This window comes from Aspergillus melleus (genome assembly GCF_016097325.1).
Source record: "Aspergillus melleus strain CBS 546.65 chromosome Unknown contig5, whole genome shotgun sequence".
Classification (NCBI taxonomy): domain Eukaryota; kingdom Fungi; phylum Ascomycota; class Eurotiomycetes; order Eurotiales; family Aspergillaceae; genus Aspergillus; species Aspergillus melleus.
Genome location: NW_025763374.1, coordinates 2696156 through 2713515, shown reverse-complemented (window position 1 = coordinate 2713515; position 17360 = coordinate 2696156). Strand labels below are relative to the sequence as shown.

General features: G+C 50.9%; 4 protein-coding genes across 4 annotated transcripts; 2 read left to right on the top strand and 2 right to left on the bottom strand.

The window, feature by feature from the left end:
* Positions 1-371: 371 nt before the first annotated feature.
* Positions 372-668, top strand: LDX57_009331 (uncharacterized protein; the record flags this gene model as incomplete). The annotated part of the gene is made up of 1 exon (XM_046091058.1): positions 372-668. The coding sequence occupies one exon, from the start codon at positions 372-374 to the stop codon at positions 666-668; it is 297 nt and encodes a 98-aa protein (XP_045947035.1).
* A 2079-nt stretch (positions 669-2747) lies between these two features.
* On the bottom strand, positions 2748-5394 carry LDX57_009330 (uncharacterized protein; the record flags this gene model as incomplete). The annotated part of the gene is made up of 1 exon (XM_046091057.1): positions 2748-5394. Exon 1 carries the CDS (start codon positions 5043-5045, stop codon positions 2748-2750), a length of 2298 nt encoding a protein of 765 aa, XP_045947034.1. The 5' UTR covers positions 5046-5394.
* Positions 5395-6283: 889 nt separating this feature from the next.
* On the top strand, positions 6284-11672 carry LDX57_013071 (uncharacterized protein). Its single transcript, XM_046094824.1, has one exon. It carries the CDS (start codon positions 7648-7650, stop codon positions 11440-11442), a length of 3795 nt encoding a protein of 1264 aa, XP_045947033.1. The 5' UTR covers positions 6284-7647; the 3' UTR covers positions 11443-11672.
* Positions 11673-14796: 3124 nt separating this feature from the next.
* On the bottom strand, positions 14797-16137 carry LDX57_009329 (uncharacterized protein; the record flags this gene model as incomplete). Its single annotated transcript, XM_046091056.1, has 1 exon — positions 14797-16137. One exon carries the CDS (start codon positions 16135-16137, stop codon positions 14797-14799), a length of 1341 nt encoding a protein of 446 aa, XP_045947032.1.
* Between the last annotated feature and the right edge of the window lie 1223 nt (positions 16138-17360).

Here is a 17360-nt window from a genome sequence, read left to right as displayed (position 1 = left end):
GTGCACTGCCCCCTTCCCTACATGCCGTGTTATCCGACGATTGCTCAGATGCGGTAAAGCGCCCTGCCTGCCGTCCTCCTTTCATTTCCCGTTGTCTGGCCTGTCCGGAGTCGCCGACGTGCCCACAGGCTGATTCACGGGGAACGTTCGTGCAGTTTACAGAGTTACGCCATTTTCTGCGTCACATTAGATTCGTGGCGAACCGGTTATTCCTGTCGCCCTTCAGCGAGCGCTGCTCTATCATAGTCGTTTGAAAATGACAGTGCCTTTACCTCAGCTAGCAAAAGAGCCCTTACGTCTTCATCGCTTTCTCCGATCACTTGTCCACTCCGATATTTCCTTTGGGGGCCATGACTGAGGAAGATGGAAAAATGTCTCATCTGCTCTTGTTCACGCTGGCGTCAGCCGATGGTGGCACCAAGTCTCCACTTTCAGGTTGGGAAGGGCTCGACCACTTGCACCCCGTCACCGGCTCGACTTCGGAGTACCTTCCCATCTTCCTTGGGTCTGCCGAGCCCATGGGCCAATGGCGAAAATCCCGCACTGCTAGCTGGGACTCGGTTGTGGCCAGAAATCCCGCAGTTGTTCAGCTGTGGGAAGTAAAAGCTCCAAACCCCGAATGCGATTTGCCTTGGGCGCAGCTTCCCGTCGCCCTTGTCACAAGATGATTTGTCCCGTTAGCTGGGGCAGTGAAAGGGGGTTACTTCGATTGGAATGATCTCATGCGAGTGAGCAGGCTCAAGCCGGAGCGTTTTCTAGCTCGGGAGGCGGAGATGGGCGAGCTGCTGGGAAAAAGTCTGTTGTCTGCTGACCTACGGAGTCAAGTCCTCTTTTTCGGTTGAAATCAAAGATATGATCGGGCTTATAAGGAAGTCGGCAAACCCTCCCGGAGCAGTTATCAAGAATTTCCGTCTTCCTTTCGCCACATACAGCACACAGCACTCGGAACACCTCCATCCCTCTCTATTCCTTGACCTTGCCACTCTTCTGCCCTGGAACATGAGCACCACTGCTTTTCCCATTGTCTCCTTTAGACCATGGAATCCCTCCCGCCCCAAACCAATTCCACGGCCACGCCCTTCACATGCTTCACATGCCCACCCTCACAAAGCCCCCTTTCCTGTCAGAAGCAGTCCTGCCTTTCCCAGTACGCATCATGTCCCTGTTTCTCCGGGTTGCTTGGATGGCCGGCAAAGCAATCAACGGCACTTGCTCCCTGCACGGCCACCTGCCGAATTTTGTGTGTATGGGAATTCCCAGTCAGGCATTAGACAGGGAGCACGTTCTGGGTTTAGAGAGGAGCCTGTCTCGACCACCAGCGAATCCAATGGCATATCATTCTCAGTACCTGATAAGTCGCCTGTGTATTCTGCAATCCGCGCCACAGCGTCTCCACGAGCGCAAAACCCGAGTGGCTCACCAACCTCAGACCGAAGTCGTCTCCATGATGCCATTACCACCGATACCTCCGTCACAGATCGCAGTGTTCCATCCAGGAAGCTAGTGGATGCCACCCTGTATCGGAAAGCCTGGAAAGCTCGATACGACCGTCTTCAGTTCCAGACGAGCCGACTGCCCTTCCGATCGATCCGATCATCTTAGGTGATGAGTTTACATTGGGATCGAGCCAGCTGTGCCAGAATATTGATGATAGTGATGACATCTGGTCCCGTCAAGAAGAGACGGCTTGTCCGTATCCCGAACCTCCCATGTTGTAACAGAGCATATTCGACAATGATTATCTCTCCTTTGAGCTGATTGACGAGAATCGACCAGCCACCTCTCCTCATGGTAATGAACACGCTCGAGAGGTATCTCTGGATAATAGCACTGAAGGTAATGGATCTTTGCTTCAGCGCTCAGAGCAACAGCACTGCAGCATCGACGTCAACCGAGGTGGACAGCGCAAACGGCCACTCACCGGGACGATCGAAGACAAAAGACGGCCATATAAACGCCAAAGGCTTGACGCAACATCTTCGCTGCCTGCTGGGAATTCTTGCGCCAGCCTCCGTGATCATTTTATATCATTGCCAACAAACGCTCGCTTAGAGTTTCTCTCCTGGCTGTTTGAAGCAGCACTGCCACGATGCACATTTGAGCCGGAAATCACCGCCAGCATCACACCTGCAAAGAGTAAACTCAATACAGGAGCCCGAAAACAAGTCCGCTGGGCCACGCCTCATGGGAATGCAGGATCTCTGGATAACAGCAGTTCCCTAGAAAAATCCAGGAAAGGGTTGCCATGGTTTCCTGAGGAGAGTCTTTTGCTAGAATTAAGGAATACTCGGGGACTACCTTGATCTGATGTAACGAGATTATTTTCGGATCAATACCCCGGAAGGAGCCAAGGCTCTATTCAGGTATATTGGAGTACGAAGCTCAAACAGAGGCAGTCATAACGATGCCTGTACTAAATTACGCTGGCCATTTTCGTGTCCCATCGAAGTAATGATCGAAAATGTCACACGCGTGATGAGAGTTTCGAGAGTTTCTGACTCAATACTGTGTCTACGCCAATCGAAGATGAATCCAATTTGCTCAGGGTCGCCTGAAGAAAGCGCATGAAGAAGTTTGATCCATTCTTTTTGTAGGAGTAGAGGTTCCAACTTCTCAACTTTAGAAACCACCATAGTTTGCTGGTCCCGAATATGATTGTTTTGCATCCTAGGAGTATTTTTTTTTTACTCTTTCAAGTCGACTCAATTTGTTATAATGCCTATATGTAATGCTATTGCCATTGGATGTCACACTAGACGAGGTCGCTTCCGCTTACGTGTATCTGTTTCGCAAGAGATCTTTCTAGGTAGCCTCATCCGCTTATTTCTCAATTGAGGGTCCAACACCGAACGATGGAAGTCAATGATTAAAACCCGGCTTAGCTCATCGTTCCACAGCAAATTATCCAGTCGAAGATCCTGATGTGATACTCCCAATGAGCGAAGCTTGTTTATAGACTTCGAAATAGAATTAGAGATGTGAGAGCTTCTTGCTTCGGATTCGCTGATCGGCCTTCCTGCCCACGCGATGAGTAGCATATGTCGAATCTCTCCGGCTCCATGCAAGAAGTAGATCTTAGCCAAGTCGATCGCTCCGAGGAACACCGGAACCACCGAACCCTGCACTCGCGAAAGGATACGATAGATGTCTGCTTCGCGTGATACCTCGTTCCAGAGATAAGAAGTAGTTCCTTTACCGACGACTGTATAGCCATACGTTGCACAGGTGATTTTGAACGGCGCCCCAGATGCTCCACAGCCTCCCATGGGTGTACAATCATCGATATCTTCATCCAGTTGCTGTTTAATCCGTTGAACCAATATCTCGGTGTTGATGAGGTGTCGATTGCCGTTTCCTCCCTTCCGGTGGAATGTTACATTCGGGCAGTACTCGTCTAGTGGACTCCCCTCTTGCAGACCGAGTAGACATCGCTGAGTACAAAACTCCGCCTGATGATGCTGCTTTTGACCGTTATGGGCATGTCCGGAGCCTGTCTGGCGTGCCGGTCGTTGCACGGATGGGGACAACGGAGACGAGGTGACTCGACTGAAGCGACGCTTCTGCCCTCTAAGCGCCGAATCCTCATCAGAATCGGAAGGGTCATTGCGTAAGACTAGAGCCGAGGGTGCACATTGAGTTCGAGATCGAGTTGGCGGTCGACGTCCCCCTGTAGGGGATTCGAGAGGGGACGACGGTAAAAACACTGAAACGGAACCTTCGGAGCTCGTAGATACTGAGGGAGTATTTTGTGCATCTGGAGGGATCCGTCGCAGTTCCGCATCTGGGATTTTGGAACGCTCGTGGTCAAAACTCGTCTTCCATACTGGAAGTAGATCCTTCGCGTGATTTCGCCAATTCTGGTCACGCAAACTTGAACCAAAGCTCATAAGACAGAGGCATAGCACACGGGCAATACTTGTTGCCGGCTGCCGAAGGCTTTGATCATTCTCAGGGTTCACTTCCATGTTGGGCTCGCAGAGGTGGTAGTATAAAGTTGTCGGGTCATTATAAGGGACTCGCAGCAGAACCACCGCCAATCCATTCGTCAAGTAGGAGTATTCGAGCCCTTCTTGGATCATCACATGGAACTCTTGAGCTAGCACCGAGCCCGTGAGCCGGGCTGCATTATATCTCAGTTTCTCAGGTTCTTGCGTAGGGATGGAATCGGGCGCGACCACCTCGTCCCAGAATTCCATCGGTCGCAACCCGGAGCGAATATTTTCGACGCTTAGTTTATGAGGAGGTTTGTACTCAACCGTTGTAAGGATAGTTTTTGAAGGTCCACGGCGTATGCAAAATTGATCCGGTCTGGAAGGCCGCGAGGTCGACAATTCTCTCGGTTGTGATGATTCAACTTGAGGATCAAGGGCGTTTGCGTGGTTGTCAAATCTGACTCCGTCACTCAAGTGGAACTCGTGTCGAGCGGCAGGTTTCTCGCAGAGCGCTGCGATAATGTCACGAACATGATTTTCCACACCAAATCGTTCATAGCTCTCCAAATCTTGTTCACTGCTTATAGGTCTCCTGAGTTCTTTTCCGAAGCCCTCTAGCACGTGGCGCGAAAGGAAGAGCTGCTCAGCATCTTGCCCCGGTGGCTCTAAATAGTTGCAAACAGAGCGGTAGATTTCTTGCTGCCTGGTTTCGCAATCAGTCCACGGGCGAAGTCGTAGCGGGCAACGTTTGCCAGTGGGCGCTGGTATCTTCCCCGTAGTAGAGCGAGACGGATCTTCGGCTCTCAAAGGCCGCGAAAACAGGTTGTGACAATGTCGAGTGAACTCAATAAAAGTCGTTTTTCGCGTTTGTTCTCGATCCTGATCCCTTTCTTTCTCTGCCTGTCGCTGGCTTTCCTCTGCCTGTCGCTGGCTTTCCTCTGCCTGTCGCTGGCTTTCCTCTGCTTGTCGCTGGCTTTCCTCTGCTTGTCGCTGGCGTTCTTCTGCTTGTCCCCTCAACTCTGCTTCACGTCTTCGCTCCTCCTCGGCCCACTTCCGTTCTTCCTCCGCTCTTAAGAAGAGTGCTTTGTAGTCTGGGGAGCTGCTGTTAGCCATCAGCTCTATAGCAGGACGAAGAATAGTGTACAACCATTGATGTTTTAGGTGGGGATAGGGCCCGCTGAAAGGGGGCGTACGTCAGCAAATAGTCGGCGATCGGTCAAATTATTCTTCCGTATTATTGTGTGTTCTACCCTCCGGGCTTGGCATTATACCCTCATACACCCCAAGTAAGTATAGTGTAGGCCCTTATATTGACCTGCACTAACGAAGGCCTACGCCGACAAGGGCTTACGCCAATGAAAATCAACTGAGGGCCTACGCCGACGAGGGTCTACGCCAACGAGGGCCTACGCCGACGAAGGGTCTACGCCGACGAGGGCCTACGCCAATGAAAATCAACTGACCTCCCCCAGCTCAGAACAAATTTTTGAAAACGCGTAAATTTTTGCAATCTCTATAGTTCACCTATATCCTATTGGGCGATTACATCAATTAACGCGTGAAAACGCGTTCAATTCGTTGTAATGGCGCCAAAGTGGCCGCAGGTAAACAATGGGCCGGAACACATCAACGAGCACGCCACATACCTTCGAGAAGCATGCCAACAATTGCAGGACGTGGAAAAAGGCAGGCAGAATCAAGTACCGTGGAAGATAGTGCAGCAATATATCTCATCTACTATTGCCCTTGCGAGCAAGGTGCTCCAGCAGCCCCCATTAAGCGACATTGTTCACCACATGCAGGATGCAGTTAAATGTACACAGAACATTCAGAGGGATATTTCGATCATTAGAAATTCCGTGGGCCTAAGCACCGCTGCACCGAGTGCCGCCAACTTCAACGGAGGCAGACCTGCTGCAACCTGGGCGCAGGTAGCAACACAAGGCAGAAGCGCCCCCGTGTTACCCCCACCAGTCCCCCAAAGCACGCGGACCTCCAAGACCGAATCCACCGTCACGGCATACAAGGACCGAGCAATAACAGTCAGACTCAAAGATCATGGAACTGCCCAGCGCTTTCGAGCGCTCCCCGCCATCAAGATAAAGCAGCATATCGAGACATCTATTAAAAATCACACAGCCACCAAATCGGTGGCGGTGGTGGCCGCCCACCAGCTAAAAAGTGGAGACATCCAGATCTTTACCTCCTCTACAGCTGAGGCCGTAAAGCTTAAAGAGAATAGACAGTGGATCAACGGACTGGGGGAACATGCGGAACTCATTGTGCCAACCTACGGAGTTATCGCCCACGGTATATCTACAAACAGTATCAACGTTAAGAACCAGAAAGCAACCATCCAGCAAATACTAGCAGACAACTACACAGTCATCCCCAATGCAAAGATCTCATACGTCGGATGGTTAACCCGGGAGTCCCCCCTCAAACGCGCATCATCAATCGTGGTGGAATTCACGGACCCAGAAATGGCCAACGCCATCATCTACGCAGGGATGGCTTGGGACGGACAGATACATACATGCCAACTCTATGACCGCGCCTGCAGAGTCAAGCAATGCTTTCGCTGCTATAATTACGGCCACATCGGTACTCAGTGCAACGCAGCTCAAACATGCGGCTATTGCGCGGAGCTACACGAGACCAAGCACTGCGACCAGAAAGGAGTCGAGGACTTCACTCCCAGATGCCCAGTCTGCAAAGGTGCCCACACGGCATGGAGCAACGCCTGCCCAGCAAGAAGGAAAGAGATGGGTCGAGTTGAACAAGCGAAACAGGTTCGGAATATTTACTGGCAGGTGCCGCCCAAAGACGAACCACGTGAGAACAACAACCCGCGGAAGAGGACTCGACACGCACAGGACCCTATCCTCGACCACATCATCGCAATAGGCACCCCCTGTGAAGAACCCTCGGAACACGCAACCATCGCTCAAGAACCCACACAGACGCATGGAGACTGTACCCAAGAACAGCGAACACCCCAGGAGACCATAGCCGCGCAAGCAATCTCCGACGCGCCAGTCGCAGGAGATTGTGTAGCATCAGCACCACGGCAAGTACCGACATCGCAGCAGTCGGCAACAGAGCAACCCCAAGAGACCGGCCTAGTAGTAGATGTCGTTCCAAGGACGGACACGGTCGAGGCTGCACTAGCCGAAATAGCATCAACCCAGCAACCTATGTACCCTGTGGAACCCTTACTTGAGGAGTTCGATTTCGACATGACTGACGCGGACGAATGGCTGGCTGAACTGGACAACAACGTCGCCGAGGAAGGATTGCACGACCCTCAAACGGTGGGATCGGTTCCAACATCCACGGCAACAAACACTCGCACAGCCCAGGGAAACATCTATAAAGCATGCCACTGCCCAGGACACCAGGAAATATACAGCAACTGGCCGACACGAGACGCTGAACTCCGAATCGCCCACTGCATGAGGATATGCATGTACTGCGGCAAAGACTTCGCGGCGGCCGCTGAACTGCGCAGGCACATCAAGAGGAAGAGGGAGTATTCGTGGAGAAACCTAACAGTACGATTCGAAAGGGGGAAACATGACGCCCTCACTCCGGAATGGATACCTAGGCCGTCAAGAACCCGAGTTTCACGGAGCCGCTCGCCAACCCGTCTAAGAACGAGAGCAGCTCGGAGCCAATCTCGCATAGACAGTCCCGACGCAGCACCCGTCACCCAATGCTAAGACACCAAGAATTGCGCATCTTACAGTACAACGTCCAAAAGTCAAGAGACGTCGTCCTCGCCAGCCTTTTCCGGAATCCCAGAATCCTTGATTTCGACATTCTGGCCATCCAGGAGCCATGGAGGAACCCGTTTATCGAGACATCATATCACCCCCTTAAAACGCACTTTCAACTCACATATCTGGCCGACCCCGCAACAAGGGTATGCTTATATATCAGTAAACGGATCGATCCTAGCACTTGGAGTGTGTCGTACGTCTCTAAGGATATCATCCGCGTGCAAATTGTCAACCCCTACTCCAACAGAATGGTCAATATATTCAATGTATACAACGAGGTGGGAACCGACACACTGTCTACACTGACAGAAGCGATCAGAGCGTTGGACTCACCTGTCGAGACCATCGTGCTTGGGGACTTTAACCTGCACCACCCTCTCTGGTCAACAGCACATCGACGTGCAGGCAGCAGGCTAAATGCCGAAGGCCTTCTCACAATCATGGAAGAATTCCAACTGCACCTCCTCACGGAGCCCGGAACACCGACCCACCGCTGGAAGGATGGGGAGTCCACGATCGATCTAGCTTTCGCATCGGAAGATTTGGCAAATCATTTAATTCACTGCAGGATTGATAGGAAGCTGGACTGCGACTCCGACCACCTCCCGATCTCTCTAGCACTCGATTGGAGCTGGCAACCGGCGAACCCGACAAAGAAACGTTTATGGTCAAAGACGAATGTGGAAATTCTGCGGAGAACCGTTGAGGCACATCTACCCCGAACCAGTGGCACCCTGGAGCTGAGAGACAAGGATAGTATCGACAAATTCGTCTCCTCCATCATCAGCGCCCTGGATGCCGGCATCGAGGCATCAACCCCCTGGTCGAACCCGTCCCCACGCTCGATCGCAGGATTTAATCAGGAGTGCAAAGACCTATGCACTGAAGTCCAACAGCTTCGCCGAAGGTGGCAACGATCACGACAGGAAGAGGACTACGAAGCCTACCGGCAGGCGCGAAACAGGAAGGGCCGACTCATTCAAAAGATGCTCCGTAACACCCATCGACAGCGAGTTGAAGAGGCATCCGCATCGCAAACGGGTCTGTGGAACCTGGTAAAATGGGCCCGAAATAGGCACAACACAACCCCTGCATTCACACCGTCGCTCGTGAAACCGGATGGAGGAACCGTCCACCAACCGGAGGAGAAGGCGGAAGTGCTCCGCCAAACTTTTTTCCCGCCACCGCCCCAAGCAGACCTGTCGGATACGGACGATTATGAATACCCTCAACCCATCGAATGCCCGGCTATCACCGTGGCGGAGATAGAGAGGGCAGTGCGCAGAGCCTCCCCGAACAAGGCCCCCGGCGCTGACGGCATCAGCAACGGCACCCTTCATCAGACGCTTGACATCCTTCTTCCCAGCCTTCTCGAGCTCTTCAACGCGTGCCTCGAACAGGGCTATTGTCCCACACACTTCAAGGACACCATTACAGTAGTCCTTCGGAAACCCGGGAAAGATGACTATACGCACCCGAAGGCGTACCGGCCAATTGCCCTCCTCAACACGCTAGGTAAGGCCCTAGAAGCCATCATCGCGAACAGGTTGGCCTACATGGCCGATGTCCATAAGCTCCTCCCCAGCCGCCATACAGGAGGCCGGAAACTGGCATCAACCGAGCATGCCATGCATTTCCTCCTTCAGCGGATACACCAGGCATGGTCAGAGGGCAAGGTAGCCACCCTGCTCTTGCTGGACGTATCAGGAGCGTACGACAACGTCTCCCCGGAACGACTCATACACAACCTCCGGAAGCGTCGTGTCAGCGAAAAGATCATACGCTGGATTGCATCCTTTCTTAGCCACCGAACCACCACTCTCAAGCTGCAGGAATACACTGCCACCTCGACACCTATACAAACGGGGATTCCACAAGGGTCACCCGTCTCACCAATCTTGTACCTGTTTTACAATGCCGACCTTATCGAAGCATGTAAAACGAAAGATACAGAGGCGGTAGGTTACATCGACGACGTGTCAATCCTAGCGGTAGGCCCGACGTCACAGCGCAACTGCAAGACCCTGAAGGGAATCCACCGGAAGGCCGAACAGTGGGCAGTAAAGCATGGCTCCCAATTTGCACCGGCGAAGTACGAGCTTGTACACTTCACAAGAGATCCTAGGGCAAATAGCACACATGCCCTTCGCCTGCCTCACAACACGGTCAAGGCTTCCCCCTCGTGCCGTTACTTGGGCATTCATATGGATACCAAGCTACGGTGGGGAAACCACCGCGAAAAGCTAGAGACAGGCGCCACGCAACGGCTTTCGGCACTATCGGCCCTCGCATCCTCGACCTGGGGTACAGGGATGATCAACCTTCGGCAGGTATACAGAGCGATGATAATACCGCAGATGCTTTATGGGTGCTCCGCGTGGCACATCCCCGGAAACGATCATAATAGAGGTAGCGCCATGATCAAAGTCATCAGAAGAATCCAGAGACGAGCGGCCCAAATCATCACTGGGGCATTCCGAACAACCGCCGGGGCAGCAGCAGACGTAGAAGCACACCTGCTCCCGGCGCAACAGCAGCTCGAACAGACAGCGCTAGAAGCGACAATGCGCATAAGAACGTCCCCCCTATACGACGATATGGCTATAGTGGAGGGAAACGAACAGAGCCCCCTTGACCGATTCTCGAGCATGTTGGAACGCAAGTATGAGGTGCAACTTGATCGACTTGAGAAACGCCAACCGCACGTTGTGCCGCCATGGTGGACCCCCCCGGTTACTCGTATCAATGAGTCCGCCGAGGACGCGATCAAGGAGCACGATGCGACAGAGCCTGCAACAGTGTGCATTTATACTGATGGGAGTGGTATCGAAGGTCACGTCGGTGCAGCTGCTGTGGCACCCTCGCTCCGGGTTGGCGACATTTGCACAAAACGGACTCAGTACATGGGCGTGTCGAGCACGTCTACCGTTTATGCGGCAGAGCTCAAGGGCCTTGCGCTCGCTTTGAAGATAGTACTCGACATCCACGCAACAGGTACCCCTCCCGGGAAGTGTGCCATCTTCACCGACAACCAAGCCGCCATCCAGTCGATTAGGAACCCCAAGCACCCATCGGGCCAATATATTCTTGTCGAGGCCGTACGCGCGCTCGACAGTCTCCGACAGCTAGGATGGGAAATCGAGTTTCGCTGGATCCCAGCACATGTGGGAGTTCCAGGGAACGAAGAAGCCGACCGAGCGGCAAAGGAAGCCGCCGAACCCGCCCAAACCACCGAACAACCTGAACCGAGCCCGGTACGAACGTTGATAGCAATCACGAAAACCGCTATCCGCCAAACGATGGTACGCGAATGGGAGACATCGTGGGAAAACGCGAAAAATGGCAGAGATCTCTTTCGTCTCGGGATCCGGCCAGGGAAAGCAATCCTCGACACACACTTGAGAGCACATAGAGCAGTCAGCTCAGCAATCACACAGATGCGCACAGGCAAGATTGGCCTGCGAGCGTATCTTCACGCCATCAACAAGGCCGACACCGATAAATGTCAGTGCGGCTGCGGGCCGCAGACCGTACGACACGTCCTCCTGGAATGCCGAAACTGGATAGAGGAACGACACCGAATGTGGGCAGGCAAGTCTCCATGCGTAGACATCAAACGCATTCTCAGTAGCTCGTCAATGGCGGTGCAAGCAGCAAAGATGATCTTGAGGACGGGGCTTCTAGGACAATTCCAGTCGATCCCGTCCACGGTACTCCAATATCACTAGCATGCGAGTGCATAACCAGTATACAGAAGTTTAGGAAGGTCAGGAAAGGCCGGACAAGGCAGAGACACAGAACAGATAGAGAGACTATGTTGAAGGAAACCAACCAGAGCAGATAGGGAAGCAATTCGAGGAGGAATGGCTTACTCTCTGAAAGCGAAGGGCGGGACTCCTGTATTTATAGTTGTACGCTGCATAGCTGCCGATAGGGCGGCTGGGACAGTCTATGAATAAATCAATCAATCAATCAATGAAAATCAACTGAGGGCCTACGCCGACGAGGGCCTACGCCAACGAAGGCCTGCGCCGATGAAAATTAATTGAGGGCCTACGCCGACAAGGGCCTGCGCCAACGAGGGCCTGCGCCAATGAAGGCCTGCGCCAACGAAAATTAATTGAGGGCCTACGCCGACGAGGGCCTACACCAACGAAGGCCTGCGCCGATGAAAATTAATTGAGGGCCTACGCCGACAAGGGCCTGCGCCAACGAAAATTAACTGAAGGCCTGCGCCAATGAAGGCCTACGCCAATGAAAATCAACTGAGGGCCTACGCCAACGAGGGCCTGCGCCAATGAAAATTAACTGAGGGCCTGCGCCAATGAAGGCCGTGAATGCTCCAAAACCGTGGCCCTGCGCGTGCGTTGACATCACCTGCGTGAACACTTCGATCCCGCATAGCCGCCAATACCCTAAAACTGTGGCCCTGCGTGCGCGAACTACTCGCTGGCGCTTTTCCTCTCCTACACGTAGAGCTCATCGTTCTAGAGTGGTGGCTTCACGTGTACGACTTACCCGGTCATACCAAGATCAATCTCCATAGGTCGATCGGCCCGTTACTAAAGTGCGAAGATTATCGAACAGTGGCCAAATTTCCATCCAGCCAAGTGAAAGAAATGAGGATGAAAAGTCCCGGGTCGAGCATTCCATGATGTAGGGTGGGCAATAAAGTCTATTGGCTAAACATAAAATTACCCCCCACCGAATTTTTACTCACGTGCACTTCCTAGTACCAGGCGCCCCAGGTCCGGAGGCAAGAAAATTTCAGCCTGCAAGAGAGACCATAACGCAGGTAAACAAACCGTGGCATACCCATTACATCTACGAGGGCATAAAATCAATAATTATTTTATCATCTGTCCACCGAAACCTTTTGAATCACATTTTGCTCTTCTCTGCCAGAGGCTATTCTTTGGGTCTTCAGATAACTAAAACAGATTCAGAAACAAGATGACAGAGCTTTCAATATAGTGTGGGTAATGTAGCAGCGAATGGAATACGATGGTACGGTTAATTTCTGGTTCCCGTTTGAAGTGAATGTATCACCACTGTTTTAGAGTTGTATGGAAGAGTATGGTCATTGATAAGAACACACTGGCAAAGTCGGTGGTAGATAATACATTAGCTTTGGGCATGTAATACCAAAAAGGTGAGCTGGTCAAATAGGAAACAGAGGGGCAACACGGTCTACTTATCGGTGCGTGGTCAACGGACAACTACGGTACGTCGACCGTTGAACAGGGTGTTTTGTGGTTGAACATGGCCATTTTTGGATGCCCGCCGGGTTTTTCTCGTGTGCTGCAGGTGTAATATATTACGCAAGGTAATTTAGTAGGAATTACTTAAAGTCACGTACCAGAAATACATCATCATACCTTACTGGTGTAATCAACTATCCATTTGCGTTCATCGGCTTGTCCAAACCTTCTAGCTTCACCGGGTTTCTTTCACCCGACCGTGGCAATATATGCCCGCTCTGCGTTGATTAAAGCTTGATGTAAAGAACCAACCATTTTCTACACCTTTGATGTTCAATCGGATTATCACTTGATCATGCAGATAACCCAATATGCATAAGCAAGTAATAGGAATATTGTAAATGAACAGGAAAAGCCCATCGCCCAGTGTAGGTCAACAAGCAGCTAGAGATTTTCTAACTGCCCTCATTAAGTAACAAACACTTACCCAATTCTGCGCGGAACCCCTGTGGTATGCCTTATAGTTACCAGATGCCATAGTTTACAGGAAGTGAAACCGTGGTGTCCTTGGCTTATAGATTGCACTAATAAAAGGCTCTATGGGGCCTCCGAATAACGAGCCTACTCCATTTTCATTTGTGAGATATTGTGCCTACGCGACATCGATTTCCATCAAAGTCTTTGACCTCTTGTTTTCTGCTATAGGCCCTCTAGTTAGCAAAGAATGTCGACTTCACAAAAATCAGCTAAGAAATCCATCCGCCAGAAAACGGATCGGAGGAAGAAAGGCCTGATGAAGAAAGCATCCGAGTATAGTAAGCTCTGTGGAGCGGACGTTTTTGTCGGGATCAGGTTGAAAGGATCGAACCGACTCTATACCTTGCTTGCTGATACTTCGGGGTTCTGGTCTCCTTTGGTAACGCAATTTGTGAGTTTACGTGACCAGTAACTACTTCCAACCACTCACGATTGTAGGACTCGCATTACCCAACGCCCGTCCACCGAACAAATCAAGATTTTGATGTTGTCCCTAAAAGCAAGAAAACTACCCTTCAAGATTTCTCTGGCAAGGAGGCTGATACAACGAGAATATAAAGTGGTTCAGCGAATGATCCTGGCTTGCTTAGAATATATATTTGCCTTGGGTTGGTCTAATAGTTTTCGGAGTATAGTCTAAGAAAGTTCGCCATCTTATATATCCACTATATATTCAGTTGCCAAGATGGACTATAATTGCATATATTGAGATTTACTCTAAAGAGAGGCATATTGGCCCTTGTGATACCTAACGGCGCAATCTTGATATTTAACTGTTGTAGATTTGCTGATCTGTAACTCATAAAGCCGATTGGTACAATGGTTACTGAGCCCTATCAACATTTAATGAAGGCCCTAATGCTAGATTAGTAGTCGCAAGATTGGTAGTCCCAGGATCAGGCGTTCCCAGGATAGTCGTTCCCAGGATTATTCGTCCCAGGATTAGTCGTTCCCAGGATTAGTCGTCCCAGGATTAGTCGTTCCCAGGATTAGTCGTCCCATGATTATTTGGTTCCTGGGATAATGAAACCAGGGATTTCAAACTCCCCGGGAAAGGGGCATGGGAACCTCAAAATCCCAGGATTCCGGATACTCCAGGAAAATTTCCCCAGGATCTACACAAGTCCATTCTTCAAGAAAATAATGGCCGAAGGATAATATAAAAAGAGACGATGGTCACGAATCAACTTCCAAAGAATTACGGGGTTTGGTTATACACTAGAGAATTATGGACTATAAGTGGACAGCTAGTGCCAAAGTTGTTCGGACGAGGCACAACTATTTTGGCCAGTCTCAAGGTTTTCTTTCTACCGGAGAGCTAGGTACTTGCATCTATGCGACTGTCTAGAACTGATCATCTTGCAGAAAACCCTTTCTAGCAAAACTTGGCGACTGATGTAAGAGACGTTGTTCTTTGTGGGCAGCATCCCGAATAAGCTCTTCAAAGGGCCGAATCGCCCTGAGGGCTCGAACTGCAACCCTCCACGTTAGACATGACTCTCTTCCGTCCTGCTTATGAGCAAGCTCCCATTGAAGATACACATTCGAGCTTTTACCAGGGACCGCTACTCCCATCAAGTTGAGCGTTCCAGTCACCTTGGAGTAGTCCAACCAAAGTTTGTCTTCAGGACCGGGAACGCCGTGTGAAACGCTGAAGTTGTCCGAGTACCGAATATCCCCCGCCAAAATCCCTAAAAAGTCCCCCTTGTTAACCGAAATAATGGGACAAACCGAAAGGAAAATCTCGTCTTTGGGCAAAAGAGTAACAAAGATCGATTTATTCCTCATCCCCTCCGCTCCTGTATAGATGTCAAAGAAACCCCCAAGCTGGGCGGCCGCCGGCCCACAGGCCCCACTTGATTGGAACGCGGCTTCTTCCGCGTCGGAAAACCACGGGTTGTCCGCACTGTTCCAAGAAAGGTCCTGGACCTCCAACCTCTCCACCACATGCGGCTGACTCAGCCATAGTCTTCCCGTAAAATCCCCCTGGCTCTCCCGCGTGATTCGGTCTTCTAGTTGTTCAAAGTGTAGGCCGTACTTTTCTTCCCAGCTCCGAACCGTTTCTTCCAGCGAGACCTCACATTCTGGTTTATAATTCCTGCAGAAGTCGTCGAATTCTTTCGTACGATACAGGAGAAGTCGATCCACGCCAACTTTCCGCATCTCGGACAACCGCTTCCAGAGTATGCGACAAAGTCGCTTGTTTGCAAGGCTGAGTCCGTAACCTGCTTCCTTCATGAAAGCTTCAGTTGCAACCTTTTCAGCCATGGTGAATTCATCAAGGGGTCCCTTAGAGGTCGGCAGCTTCGCCGGATCCAGAAGGGCCGCACCTTTCTTGATGATCTCCCAATAAACGGTTTCGTTGTACTGAACTTGGATGTGCTTGCTCGCAAATAGAGCATTCTCTTTCTTGATGGCATAGATTGCTTCTGCGTACCCCAACTGAGCGAGCTGATTCACGCAGCCCCGAACCTTCTCGATGTTGGTTGTCACCATTCTCTCCTTTGTTTGGCGTCCGTATCTGCCAAGCGCATCATTGAGTCTCACACAGTTCACCAAGATGGTGTCCATGATCTTGATGAATAGATCCCGGTGTTTGTCGAGGCCATCCATAGGAGGCAAGGCCTCAAGAGAAGGGGAGGCTGGTACAGCTGCATACGCTTCATTATAGCCTTGCGCCTCCATAATTGGTGGTTGACTGCCCGGTTTATTTTCATATGTCCCCTGGATAGTCGCATGGTCTTTTGGGTGTTGTTTCTCGCCAGGGAGAGTAGAACCCTTCTGGTGCCTTTTGCGCTTGGTTTTCCTTTTCTGGGTCGTCTTATCCAACCCTGTGTAGTCTGCCCGACCTCGTTCCTCGGGATATGGTAGCAAACTGTACGATCCACGGAGTTTGTTTGTAATCGGCTGGGAGGTCGAACCATCACAGTTCGGCTTGGAGGCTGTTGGTATAACATTTATTCCGGCCTGGAACCTCATCTCGCGGACAAGGGTGTGTGTCAGCAGCCAGTGTTGTCGAAACATGTACGGCACTCACCAAAGTTCGAAATGCCGACAATATGTTGTCTGATTGGCTCATGATTAAGTTCATCGATTCCGCAGAGTATTAATATCTCGCGGATTTTCTGTGTAGTCAACGCCTGAATATCGTCTTCCATAGCTTGTACTGATCGTTTGATCTGGTTTCGTTCGAGTGTTCCCGTGGAATTGATTTAAGTCTTTCAGGATATTCCGTCACAGACTCGAGCGATTCTATTAGTGTCTATATTTTGTTCGCTCAGAGTGAGGCTAGTCCGCAATAGGCAATGAGCTTCCAAACATACCCACTAGCTCTAATGAGGACAAAAACGATGGTTTCGTCCTGCTCAACCAACAGACAAGCGGTGTTTTCACCGGTTATTGAAGATACTCTTCAAACACACGCCACCCCGTTTTATGTCTTTTATAGCCATCATACTTGGAGTCCCCGTTGAAGGGATTGGTACTGTACCTCAAAGATTGGGTGTTTATAACCAGGTAATCCCTTAATTCTCCCCGACCGACATTGTTTGCACGAATGGCCGCCTGTTTTAGCCATCAGGCCTCTAGTTGTAGTTAATATTCAACCGAGGTAATAGAAAGGAAATTGAGGTGGTCTATTAACCAACAATTATCGAACTAGCCCCCGGATATTGATGTCACAAGTTAAACACATGAACCGGATGAAATGACCGGAGCGTGCAAATCGAGGCTTCGTTGAACGGTGAACGGACCAGACAACCGCATTACGTCTTCGGGCGCTAATAGCCGGAATCACCTTGGCAAACCTCAGACTTGAAAACAGTAGAGCAAATGTTCAACCAGCATTAACACTTTCGTATGTCAGATATAGAGTTGACTTGTTGCTAAAGCTTCTCATACCCATCAAA

Coding starts and splice junctions, on each gene's coding strand:
- LDX57_013071 (XM_046094824.1), top strand. CDS start 7,648: ATGCTAAGACACCAAGAATTGCGCATCTTACAGTACAACGTCCAAAAG.